Genomic DNA, 13,736 nt, shown 5'->3' on the forward strand with positions numbered 1-13,736 from the left:
AAATACATCTTATCGTTCAAGTATCAATGATTTATTACACAATAAGATCTTTGCACTTTGATGGTTCTAAATTATTGTATATGCTGTAACATATTGCAACAAAGCTGAATCAGCTGGGCAGCAATTTACAGTAATCAAGAACGTTTGTGCTTTTGGACTTCAGTGTTTCAGGACCTTACAAAAAACATAAAGATTACTGTAAACAATTATAATCTCAGAATTCCTTTGCATCCTAAATATACAGTACAGTAATATAAAACACAAAATACAATAATCAATATATTTCCCAAACTTTCAGCTGATGTAAAAACATAGATTATTTTATTTTGTGAAATCTGGCTCATTACAGTAATTGTTGGATGCATGTCTTACTGTAACTGTTGTTTTGCAGGAAAATTATAGTAATTGAAGCAACTGTTGAATGCTGAATGTTTGGCTGCACCTTAAAGCTGATATCCAGAGTTTCTGAGAAACATATCAATGTCCTGCCCTAAACCTCCTCTCTTCCTTCCCTGCCTCTGCAATCTACCTGAAGCCACGCCTCTACTTCTCTGCACGCGCATTGCGGAACATAACAAGGTCGCATCAGGTAGCATTGATATAGGTCTATGGGTCAGGTAAGAGCCAAAATCATATTTACCTGTTTGCTGTTGTGACGCATGGCCTTGTTTTCGTGCACAGTTCCGCATTCACTTTGATTGACAGTCTCAAAAACAGGAAGTCAAAGCCTATTGGCTGGGTGCACTCAGCGATTGTTTCCATTTGTATAGTGGTCTACAGGACAAAGACAGGACTTATATACATTAATGTATATGAATGACCACCGGCAGGAGACCATAGTAAAAGACTAATTAGGTATTTTTTCGCATTTTAAAAGAATCATACATAAACATAGATTTCTCAGCTTTAAACCACTTAAACCAGCCTCTATAAGAGAGATTTAGTAAATAGTCACTCACTGTGGGCCTGATTTTATCAGAGAACACAGCTCTTGGTCTTCCTCTCCTGGCCACTCTTCTGTCTTTACCAACATCACCCACTGCTCTTTGATCCATACTTGCAAAAAAAGATAAGAATCAAAAGCCACTCCTTTGTTTTTGATGAGGCCAAACACTCTTATTTTGTCAACATTTTGATAAAATTTTCAATAAATTTCAATGTGGCTGCAGCAGAATTTCACTATGTTTCCCCAACCTATCATTCTGTTTTGATTGTGTTTTGAACAAAGTGTGTTAGCGTTTGAAAAATGTACTGAAAAAGTTTAGTGTTTAGCATGTGGTGAATGGTGATTGTGGCACTGAATGCATTTAGTGTAAAAGCAATGAAAAGTGATTCACAGTTTAGTTCACATGGACTTCTGTTTTGCAGGTTGTGTTAATGGGAAAAAAATGTAAATGAATTGTTAAATGTTGGGAACCTATAGGTCCCAGAGGGATTAGAAACTTCTGACCTCCAGCACAGTTAACACTAATCTGCTCACAATCCACCAGTAGCACAAGCACCCGGTATGTCACATGACCGCCGCGAAGCGTGTGTGTGTGTGTGTGCGTGTTTATTTCCGTGTAGTCTGAGCCCCGCTCCGCTGCTGCCTCTCACGCCGCTGATCAGGACCGCTGTGCGGGCACCGTCACAGACACACACTCCTCTCCTGGACCGCAGCACCATGCTGACCCGGGTCAGGTCTGTGGTTTCCAGTTTCATGGGAGGTGTGATGGCCGGAGGCTCCAACGGAGAGCCCACCGGAGGCTCGGATCTGCCGCACCGGTTCTTGTACAGCCGCCCGGAGTTCCTCGGACTGTCGCCGGATGAGATCGAGTGTTCAGCGGATCACGGAGCGAGGCCGATCCTGATCCTGAAGGAGAACCGGCGACTGCCGTGGTGCAGCGGATACGCGGAGTGAGTGTGTGTGCTCCGAGCATCCCTTTATTTTTACACACACACACACACACACACACCTACCTGCCTGCCTGCCTTTGTCTGTTTATTCACGATGAAAAGCAGAAGAGGAATGTGGATTTAAACCAGGCATCATCTGTTGTGGTGGGGGTTGTTCACAAATCAGGGAAAACATTAGGAGTTCATCAATGGAGGTGTGCTTTGTTATCTGCCACCAATTCCTCCTAAGGCAGGGGTTCTCAAACTTTTTGGATCCAGGTCCTCTTTACAGGGCAGAGCATGTTTTTCGAGGACACCCCTGTAATCCTCATGTCAATTAATCACAATTCACTATTAATGCTATAGATCTATACTTTGAGCGTTTCAACTTAAATATTACTCCAAGAGTATCTAGTTTTCTATATAACATAAATGTGTTTCAACCAATAAACAAAATATGTGCACATTTATTTGAAAAAATAAAATAAAATGAAGTACTTTTTTTGTATGATTTTATAGCCATTGACACACAGCATCACAGGTGTGTGTGCTCGTGTGTGTGTACTATCTACAGTATATACTATACATGCAATTTAAGTATGTTGGTTTTATTAGTAGGGCGCGTGGGGGTTTGTGGTTAGCATGTCCACCTCACAGCAAGATCGTCCTGGGTGGACACTTGGGTCCTTTTTTTGTGGAGTTTGCATGTTCTCCCCATGCTTGTGTGGGTTTCCTCCCACTGTCCAAAAACGTGACTGTTTCTAAATTGCTCATAGGATTGAATGTGAGTGTGAATGTGAGGGGTTGTCTGTCTGCATGTATGCGAAGGACTGGTGCCGTGTCCAGGGTGTACCCCTGCCTAACGCCCATTGAGAGCTGGAGGTAAGCACCAGCAGACCCCCACGACCCTGAAAGAAGGAGCAAGCGTGTCAGAAAATGGATGGATGGTTTTATTGGTGCATTGGTCCCCACATGTAGTTATACACTTTGTAATGATACCACAAGAATATTAGTTAAAAAAAAAAATATATATATATATATATATCACGGACCCCCAAACTACGGCCTCAGTTTGAGAAGCACTGCTGTAAGGATTTTTTTTTTTCTCAAGTGGTCTGACTTCAGCACTCATAGAACATTTGATTTGATTTTAGAACAATGAGTTTTTGATGAGGAATTCTGGAGTTCAGGATGCTGTTTTTTTTTAGCTAAAAAGGTTAAGATTTCCTCTCTAATTATCCGGGAAGGTGTATATTTTAGCACATCCTCAGGTCTCAGCGTGAGGTATCAGGAAAATTTCTGACATTTGTCAGACCAAACGGACGCACGTCTCAGCCAAACCTCCGTCAGATGAAACGGCGACACTTTTCAAACTAAACGCCGTCAAATGAACCGTCTTCAGGGTTCAACATAACAGTCATCAGACTCAGGCTGTAAAACAAGACAGGAAGTACACATGACAAAGTAAAATGAAAAGCCGGTCCTTCCTTTCATTTTTTAAAAGTTTAGGTATAAACGTATTGTTTGATTAATAAATACATAGTTCAATGAAACGTTGATATATTATCGTAACCTTAATAATAAATAGAAGATAACAGCTTTCAACTTACCCTCATATCCGAAGCAGCACATATCGATGACGTCATGTGTTTTTCCGGTTTCTTCAAAATACTTCTTTTTTTTTTTTTTACGGCCTGAGGCGGTTTTATTTAAGTTCTTTAGTCTGATGACTTTTATTTTGAAGCCTGAGGCCTTTTCATGTGATGGAGTTTGGTTTGACAAATGAATCTGTTTGGTCTGATAAATGTCAGAGGTTTTCCATGTACCTGATATCTCACTCTGAGACCTGATCATGTCCTAAAATGTACACTGTAATCCAGACATTTTTCCTGTTTTTTGTCATGATATCTAGCTACGGTTCAGGTTTCGCTAAAGAATTGGCATCTTTTGCACCTGAATGTGCATGATTTATTTTGGAACTCGTGTTATTTGTCCAAATGTGTGTGCAGTTGACTGATGTTCTTTAGGTATATTTGACAAGTCAGACCTTATGTCAATCAATCAATCAATCAATCTTTTATTTGTAAAGCGCCAAATCATAACCAATGGTATCTCAAGACACTTTACAGTAGAGCAGTCTTAAGGACGGACTCTTCATTTTATGGATACACACATATGCATATATACGTATATACACATACATATGTATCCCACACCCAACATGAATTCATCATGGCGGCAAGGAAAACCTTCTGTTAAGCAGCAGGAACCTTGTGTGGATCCCACACATACCCTTATGTAGAGTAGTATTGTTCAAACATCTTGTGGTTTTGCAGTCATTAGGCAGACAATAAAGCATTTAATCTGTGTTTCTTTTTAATGGTTGGGGTACAAACAACTGCTGCTGCTTGGTTAAGCAGCTGTAAACTGAACTTGGCTGAGGATGAAAACAAAATGTTCCGGCTTGATGAAATGTTCATGCCAAAAAACAGAATCTGAATTTGCATGCAGGTGCATATGAAATGAAAATCATGGCTTTGAAGGGGGAAAAAAATCTGTTTGCTTTTTATTGTGTGCGTTTTATATTCTTCTTTAGCAAGCACGAGTCAGAAAACACCCTAAACATGTCAGACAATGCTTCATCTTAGTGACCTGGATTCACAGCTTCACCAAAACGTTGCTCCAGTGTGTTTTGCTCTGACACAAAGTCTTCTGTTCATACTAATGTAAGAGGAGCACTTGATTCCTCCTCCATATATTGTATAATCAATGATAATCAGCTGCTGCCTCAAGCAGAAACACTCAGTGCATCTCATGTGTCAGGATGAGCCTCACTTTGCACTCTGCACAGCTTCAGATGTCGCAATAAGATTATCCCACAAGCTTTTAGATAAATACAGACCGGTGCATGAGTGCCATTGAGGATTAGACCTTTATGTAGACCCTTTCCAAAAAAATTGAATATCATGGAAAAGTTGTTTAATTTCCATAATTCCATTCAAAAAGTTAAACTTTCATAGATTATAGATTCAGAACCCAAGCTGCTTGAGGTCCAGTGTGAAATATCCACAGTCAGTCATGATTTGGGGTGCAATGTTCTGTTCCTCACCCGTCTTCCTCCAAACCCTTGGACCTTGATTCCCGAATGAAAGGCACACTTTACTTTCATCAGAAAAGAGGACCTTGAACCACTGGCCAACAGTCCAGTCCATCTTCTCATCTTTTTTTTTGTTGCCAAAACTGAAAAGTAAATGGTGATTTCTTTACAGTATTCTAATTTTTTGAAATCCTGTTTTCATGGGTTTCATGAGCTGGAAGCCCAAATTTTGTAAAAATAAACAAATTAATACTTGAAATTGTTTAAATTGTGGGCCCTGAATCTATAATCTATGAAAGTTTAACTTTTTGAATGGAATTATGGAAATTAAACAACTTTTCCATGATATTCTATTTTTTTGGAAAGGATCCGTATTAGTTGTATTTATTTTTTGTCTGTTGTTAATTTGTGATATTTCAGACTTTAAGCTTAAAATAATTATTAGCTATACATTCTTCGATATTCAGGCCTCACCTTTGTGGTTCTAAAACGTAACAGCTGCTGAATACATCTGTACAAGGTTTTTTTGCTCCCTGAAGGCTGTAGCACTTCTGGAAGGCTGCTAGTTCTCCTTCATGCTTCTTTTTTTAAATTTACCGTGAATCATTTTTAATCCCACGACTAAAAAGGAGGAATCCTCAGACGGCCGCAAATGCTTCAAACACTACATACATCAATATTTTCCCCCCATATCTATATCTGTTTCATTTTAAGAGAAATTATGTTTTTATTGCTTAAAGACATAAGGTGAAATAGCTTTATTTTCATGTTGGAAGAAGATGGGGCTCTCTTGCCAGGACTGAGCCCTACTGGGAATTTGTCAACAGCTGGCTGACCATAAGGCGTCCTGTTATGGACTATTGCTGCTAGCTGGGAAAGCCCTTTTCCATTGGAGAGGTTGAACAACACTGTTGGATTACCCAAGATTCTACTAAACACAGAATAAAATCAAAATAATATCGAAATGTAAAACATTTTATTAATTTTAGGATGAAATAATTAAGATAGATAATATAATAATCACTTTTATATGTATATATATATTTATAGGCACATGCTAGGACTGGGTGATTATGGAAAAAATCATTTACAATTAATTAAACCATCTCCCTCGATTTCGGCTAATGCACAATTATTCCACTCTCAACTCAATTTATTGTTTGAATATTTATTAAAAACATATTAATAAGAACGCGGGTACATTTACTGGCAGGCAAACAATGAACTTGTTGTCTTATGTGCAGCCAGAGATGAAATGTAGCCAGTTGTTCATTTAAAGCAAACCATAATAACAGACACAGCAGTTTTACGTCTCAAAGAAATGCTAAATGTTGGTTTTGAATTTTGAATATTTTTTGTTTAATCGCCCGTCTCTAACACACAGATGTACTCACATGTGATATGTCCTAATAATGATATAAAGGCCCTATATTTTAGAGAATATAATATGATGGACCTGGTGTTGTCTAGGTCAGCTGCTGGTGACAGTCTCTAACATTTTAATAACACAAATAAAGATACAGTGTAGGCCTCATTGATTAATAAATCAAAGGAGTTTCTTCTGAAAAATAGTAGACTTCACTTTCAAACAATTGTCAAATGTTGAAATTGCTGCTTGTAATATTGGTTTTGACTCCATCGCAAAAATTGGGTTTGTTGATAATCATTCGTGGGATTGGAATCCCTTAAAGGTCCCATGTCATGCTATTTTTCACCCGTCTCCATTTGTTTTAAGAACTCTAAAAACATAGTATTTGAGGTTTATTTCTCCTGTTTTCCAGAGTTTTAGCCAGCTGATTTGCGTCCTACTTATGCATATTCATGAGTGGGCGTGTCTATAGATGGGACACTGACTTCCTCCTCCTCGCATGGTGACGTAGGGCCAGAGGACTTCGGATTTCTTGTGTTACTTTGCCAGACAACAAAGAAAGTATTTGCTTGACGCTATTTTGTTTTGTTTGTCTATGGTGTTCCCCGTGTTCAGATGTCACTCCGTGAGATATTTCATTTCAGTTGTTTCCATGGAAGCCACAAAACAAAGTTTAAGCAAGGATAGATTTCGCAACTGCTACGGCACCCAGACATGAATCTCTCTAAACTGGGCCATAGTCATCAAATCCACAGTGATCTTTAAGCAATTAGCTCCTGCTGAACTCTCACCAAGTGACAGTGGGTGGGTAAACTAGGCATATAAAGACAGGGACATGAGCTGTCTCACTTCTGTCCAAATGTCACTGAAAGGGCTGGAGAAGAGTTGCTATATACCTTAGATGGCAACTTAATTTCAGAAGCCAAGGCCCTTTGATTCATGTGTGGCAGAAATAGGCGGTGATGCCGTTAAAAGACGCTACACAACTGTCTTTTGCTATTGTTATCATGGCTTTTTGGTTGTTTTTCTAAAGAAAGCAAGCAAGAGATTGGCTGACCAGCAGAGCTGAAAAGTCAAATTATAGTGTTGGATAGCCAAAGATGAGTCACACAGCTCTGTTTATTCTCCTTTCACATACAAACCTTTCTCCTACTTGGTCTCAGTGAAACTCAAGGGGTCTTTGTGGATTGTTAGATGGCTTCGACTAGAGACAGTGGGAGCAGTGCATCTTCATAATGCATCATTCTTGAATGAGTGTGTTCTCTGGTTCAGTGAGCAAGACCGTTGCAATGGATCACTGCGTGTTCCTCACATCTTTGTTTTACATTCACTGCAATTGTTTACACATTTCACAGTTCCAGCCTTTAAACATGCTGATTTCTTGCAATATTTACTATCTACGTCTTAAAGTATCTTTCTTTCGCATGAGTGTTGATTTATGTTGCAGTCTTTGCTTGGCCAATTTATCGGTCAATAATTGCTTATTTCTTAACAACTTTATTATTGTTGACCTGATAACAAAGCCCCAACCCTTTACCCTTTTGACTCTGTTCAGCCAGCGTCGCGATGTAAGTCTCATTAGGGGTGTGAAAAAAAAATGATTTCACAATATATCGTGATTTTTTTTTGGGTGCCGATTTTTTTTAATCGATTTAAAATATCTAAATATATATATATATATCCTCATACTTTTCAGATCAGTATGTTCAGTAACATAGAGCACATATACAATATATATGCACAGATCAGTGTTCAAACTGACACAATAAGATAAATTTGTACTTATTTTTGTGCATTGTCAGTAACTCAGGATACTTTATCCTTTATGTTCTCACTTACAGTTGTTACAATGCTTTCAATGTGTTGAAATTGTTACTTGTTGCGCTTTATTTTACGATGGCAGTGTTTAAAACTGCATTTTCTTTTTTTTCAGTGAAAATGTGCAAAAACTCTAATAATAAATAGGATGTTTTGAAGCAAATAGTTTTGACTCAATTTGTCCTCTGAATGATCAATATCTTCTGATGAACATATACAGCAACTTGATTTTTCATCTCTACGTATAATTTTGACATTATATCGGTAGAATATCGCAATATATCGTGGTAATATTGTATCGTGATACGTATCGTATTGCAGCATCCTTGCCAATACTCAACCCTTGTAATCATTCATTGCAGTTCTCATCTTTACAGTGAGACCGATGCATCTAAGTATTGGTCACTGGCTGGATTGGAAGGAAATCTATATATGTGCATCGCTCTAATTAAAAAAAAGTATTATTACACTATTATGAATTCAATATAAATAAATGTATAAATCGTGTAGTTGCACATTAAATATATCATATTTCAATTAATATATGCAAAATCTATTTATTCAAAAATTCAATCGAAATTATTAGTTGACAAATTTAAAATGACAATTTGTTCTTTCTCAAAGAGTTGAAATAAATTAAGGTGTGATGCTGACAAAAGAGGGATTACATTATTTTTAAAGTAACAATGTAACTAACACATGGGCTCTGGATGGAAATCTCAGGTTGAATAGAAACTTTCTACTATGTTGGCAGTGCATGTTTTCTTGCTATGTTCTTCTTGCAGCTCTATCCTTTTTTCTTTTCCTTCCACTCTGTGATTGGCACAGGGAGTCATTGGGTGAGAAAGAGTGGTGAATTATCTAGATTTCCCATTTAACAGCTTTTGTTTTTTTCTAATCACCACCATGTCATCTCAGCGGCAGCATTACCCAATCGATGTGTGTCTACAATTCAGTTACTTACGCAAAAACAAACTGTTGCAGCATAGCAGATACAAAGAGTAAAAACATGCTTTTGAAGGAATAATAATGTGTGCAACTGAGTGTCAACACTTTCACTGTGCTTATTTGTGCGAATCAAACAGTCAGATCATCAAATAAGTTTGAGCATCAGACCAAGAAAATCAGAGTAAATCAAAAACAAAAACCTCTAACTTATCCCCTTGAGGCAGCACTTCACATTTTCACAAACATAGAATTGGTTTTATTTAAACATGCCGGTGGCGACCCCCATCATGTCTTTTACACATACAGACAAAGACATGGGGCGGATTCATTAAAGGTTTAGGGGTATTAAAACGTGTGCAAACGTCACTCCACGCGCTAATGAGGGGTACAAACTCCAGGGAATCAGGACTGCGCTTCTTCAGTGCGTCACAATGCGCCCCCCCCAATCCATTTAGTGTGTTTCCCTCTGATGTAAATATAATGTAGGCGGATCTCATAGGGGCGCAAAAATGGGAGGGGGAAATGCAAATAAATTAATGCAGGGGACGCAATGCCATAAATCAAATCTGGAACTGTTTGCGGTGACTGTTTCTGCTCCGAAAATAGTACAACTCACTTTCAGGTGTAAACTCACACACAGACATCATGGTTGCACTGAATGTTGGCACAAAACACAGCAGAGATGGGAAAAAAATGCTCCAGTTAACCTTTCTAGTATAAAATAATTAAAATAAAACAATAGTCAATATTTAACAGCCACTTATTTAGAAATTGCAGAGTAAAGTGTGTTTGAGGGAGAGAAAAAGCTGATCCATGGATGTCACTATGGACGCACCGCTCCAGTGATGTTTTGATCGTCAAACTCTTGTCGCGTTGATGGAAGGAGCATCAGGCCAAAATCAGCTGATCAGATGCATAATTTATGCAGTGATGGCACAATGTTCACATATGAGAGTGTGGTGACACAGCGCTACTCAGGAGGTCAGACCTGCTGGATGGTGGTCAGTAGATCATCTTCAAATGGTGCTGATCGACTGATTGACAGACCATGTTGCTGCATTGACTCAGATCAATGGCAGATAAGGAGGACAGTTTCTGTCCAAATCTGTCTGTTTTTCATGGACCGATCAGAGCAAAGTTACAGGACCCGACAGAGCAGCCACATTAAATTAGGAAGATAAAAATATCATTAGGTTTTAAAGTTGTTTAAAAAAACATTTTATTTGTTTATTTAGTTTTTTACATTATTCAATATTTGTGCAGCAGACAGAGAAGTCAATCTGCCTCCAATTTAACTTCAAATATCATTGTGTTCTTCTGTGCACTCACGTCTCCACATTGAAATAGGGCGGTTTCCACCACTTCTGCACATGCGCTAATCATTGCTGCAATCTTAGTGAATTCCTCGCAGCAGGTGAGGAAACTGCATCACCAAAGAATTTAGGGACGCAACTGGTTCTTAGTGAATCCGCCCCATAGTGTAGGCCTCATTTCTTCCCCAAAACAAGATGATTTACTCAAACAAAGGTTGAAATAGATTTTTTGACATTTGATCATGTTAATTGAATTTTGGAAAATACATTGCATTGTTGGAATGACAGTCGTGTAGAAGAATCCAAAGCTGAAAGGTTGACAGACTCGACAAGAAAGAGAACAAGTTTATTTCAAAAGTGACTAACGCATATGAAATGCCTCACACTATAAATTTACGTAAGGCTCAATTGTAATGTTTGAAGTTACATTTCTGACGTTTAAGTGTTTTTACTTCATTCTTACTGTGGTTTATTACGTTTCTTCACCAGACAAGAAATACAGTGATTCACGTCATTTTTGTTGTGGTTTGTATATGGCATTCCTCGTGTTATCACGTCACTCCGTGAGACATTACATTTCTGCCGTGTTTCGGCGTTTCCGTGGAAAACAAAAATATAAACATCCGCCATGGTTTTGGTACAACTTTCTTTTCTTTTTTTTCTTTGTCTACACGTGATTTTGTACAACTTTCAATACGTGAAATTAGCAGAAATGTGTTTGGAAGTCACTTTGGCAGAAATGAATGAGAACAACTTTTGGATTAGATAGTTTTTAAAAAGTAGGGGATCATCACCATCTGCTTTAAGTACAGGTTCATTTATGATTTTACCTCATTCAACTTGACTTTTACTTCAGATTGGTTTATTTATCACCATATCCAGTGTCTTGTAAGTCACCATTATAATTTTTTTTTGTTCTAGTCAGATTTTTCCTATACTCAAACGTATTAAATGATCTAAAACCTTTGCTTGGAGATGATGTATTTTCATTGCATTTCACACTGAGCAGTGAACTGGAGGTCATTCCTTGATAAAGCTTTGAGGAAAACATAACCTCCCGACCACAGAAACCACCTCCTCCACCTCACGGCTGTGCCAAGAAACTCTGACCGTAAAAGCTTTGAACAGATCAGTGAGTGACACACTGATTTACTGCTAGTTACATGGATTAAACCCCTGCTCTGAAAGGCCTTTTCTGCTCAGAGTAACACAAACAATGAAGGAAGCAAATGCATTTTACAGCTCAGTTTTCTCTGCTCGTCTTCCTCCTTTGTAAGTAAGAAAAAGCAACAGAATGTTAAACTTTTCTGTGCACACGAGTGTCCGTTCAAGCACTCACATCAGCTTCTCAGTGCCCAGTCACATGATGCAGGTCATGTTCTTGTGTGCTTTCTGTTAAATCAACATGAACTGCTATAATCCTACTCCAGTATCCGCCCACATTCCCTAATCTGCCAATGAATTATGAGGAACTCCTGCAAAAAGTTCTGTTTAAACCATTTTAATCCAAACAATATCTTAAATGTTTTAAGTGCTTTTGTGACTTGATTTATGTGGAAGGAAAAGCAGTTGATGAACATGGGCGAACAAAATCTGTCAAAGGTTCAAAGAGAGGAACACACACACAATGCTCAAATTGTGGTTCAGAAGAAAACCATAAACCTTTGATGTGGATTTGTTTGAATGCAAGAAAAAAGGAATGAAAGGGGCGATAAATCGTTCAAATCCTTCAAAAGATATGGTAGTCAGCAGCTGAGCGGAGAATCTATAATTACTGGCATTTATTGCCTCCAGGTGGATTTTTTTTAATTCTTTTAAACTTGGAGTGATTTATGAGCGCTTAACGTTGTGCAACAGGTTATTGACAGCAAATGATTTAAGCAGCTGAGGAGATAATAAAGCTATTATTAATAAATGATACTCAGTCTATAATATTTGCAAAGTAAGGGGTATAAAAATGTTTTACCTTTTTTGCTGTAATCCTAAACATTTTCAGCTTAAGACTCAAGAATCAAGATGAGAAGAAATCAAACCAATTCAGAAATATTTATTAGAGCCTTTTTTGTTTTGTTTTTTTGCCGATTCCGGTATTTGGGGTTTTGACAATCCGATATTCAATGTTTCTGCCACAAACTGATATATATTGGCCGATATATGAAATTGGAACATTGATGCACAAAGGATATACTGTACATGAAAATACATTCTTATATTACCCAAAATATGATTCAAGACAAAGAAGCAAAACACTACTAAATTAAAATAAGAAAACTTAGGATGTTTCGGTCCATCAGGACCAGAACCTAAAGACACAAAAGCAGTTTCTTTCCATCTCCACTTGGCAAATAAAACTTTTCTCCCTTGTATGTTTGTGCATGCAAAGGAATTGACAATAAAGCTGACTTTGACTTTGACTTTGATAAAGCCCCTGATTAATAGGAAAACAAGATTGCGCAAACTTTATTTCCAGAATACAATGTAAAAAAAAGTCAAAGTCAAATCCCAAATAGTAAACATTGGAAAATTTAAATGGACTAATGTAACTGTAAACAATGAACTAGTGACTTCTCTCACTCATTACTGCTGATTCAAAAGTGGCAGCTGATAATGCAGAAAGAACAGCACAGAGCTACATAATCTCCACACAGCAAAAAGTTAGTACATAAGTTACATTAAGAGGCATTAAAAACATGTCTGTTCGCCAGAAGTGCCTGAAGCCGGTTGTCATGGCATTGACGTGACCAGATCGTTGATCTGTCTTTGTGGAATTTGATCCCAGTCGGTCAACAGTACGTGTTGGAGCTCCTGGTGAGTTGTGGTTGGCTGATGTCACTGACTAACTCTTAATTCAATCCAGAACATCCCAAAGATGTTTGATTGGGTTCATATTGGGTGAGTAAGGAGACCAGTTTAACTCATTTACTGCCAGCCCTTTACAGAGCAGCCATCCCCATATTGCCAGGCGTTTTAGATAATTTTCATTGAGTTTTTTAAGACCCACAGAGTATTTTGTACTATGACAATCTGAAACCAGATTCTGAAAGATTAGACTCTCTAGACTCACAGTTCTGAGGGATCTGGCTGTGTGTGTTGAAACATTATTGAGCATGAAGATCACATGACAATGTTGGTGGATGCTTGAAGCAGTCGTGCTATCTTTGCTTTTGACAAACTAAAATTTTTTAGCAGGCTTTTAATAGCCAGGGGTTCCAATTGAGAACAAGCAAACATGTTTTGATTTCACGCTCCTCTGGATTATTAATGCAATTGCTAAAGTATTGCACTTGTGTTCATGCCACGTGCTCACACTAAGATT

General features: G+C 38.0%; 1 protein-coding gene across 2 annotated transcripts in view; it reads left to right on the top strand.

Annotated features, from left to right (window-relative positions):
* Positions 1-1,556: 1,556 nt before the first annotated feature.
* The window catches only part of ppm1h (protein phosphatase, Mg2+/Mn2+ dependent, 1H), a 50,809-nt gene continuing 38,629 nt past the window's right edge, over positions 1,557-13,736 (top strand). For both annotated transcript variants that reach the window (XM_028451736.1, XM_028451737.1), the window contains exon 1: positions 1,557-1,896. In XM_028451736.1, coding sequence (XP_028307537.1) covers positions 1,664-1,896 — 233 coding nt within the window. In that variant the 5' untranslated portion in view covers positions 1,557-1,663. The remainder of the gene's footprint in view (positions 1,897-13,736) is intronic.

This window comes from Gouania willdenowi, chromosome 6 (genome assembly GCF_900634775.1).
Source record: "Gouania willdenowi chromosome 6, fGouWil2.1, whole genome shotgun sequence".
NCBI lineage: Eukaryota > Metazoa > Chordata > Actinopteri > Blenniiformes > Gobiesocidae > Gouania > Gouania willdenowi.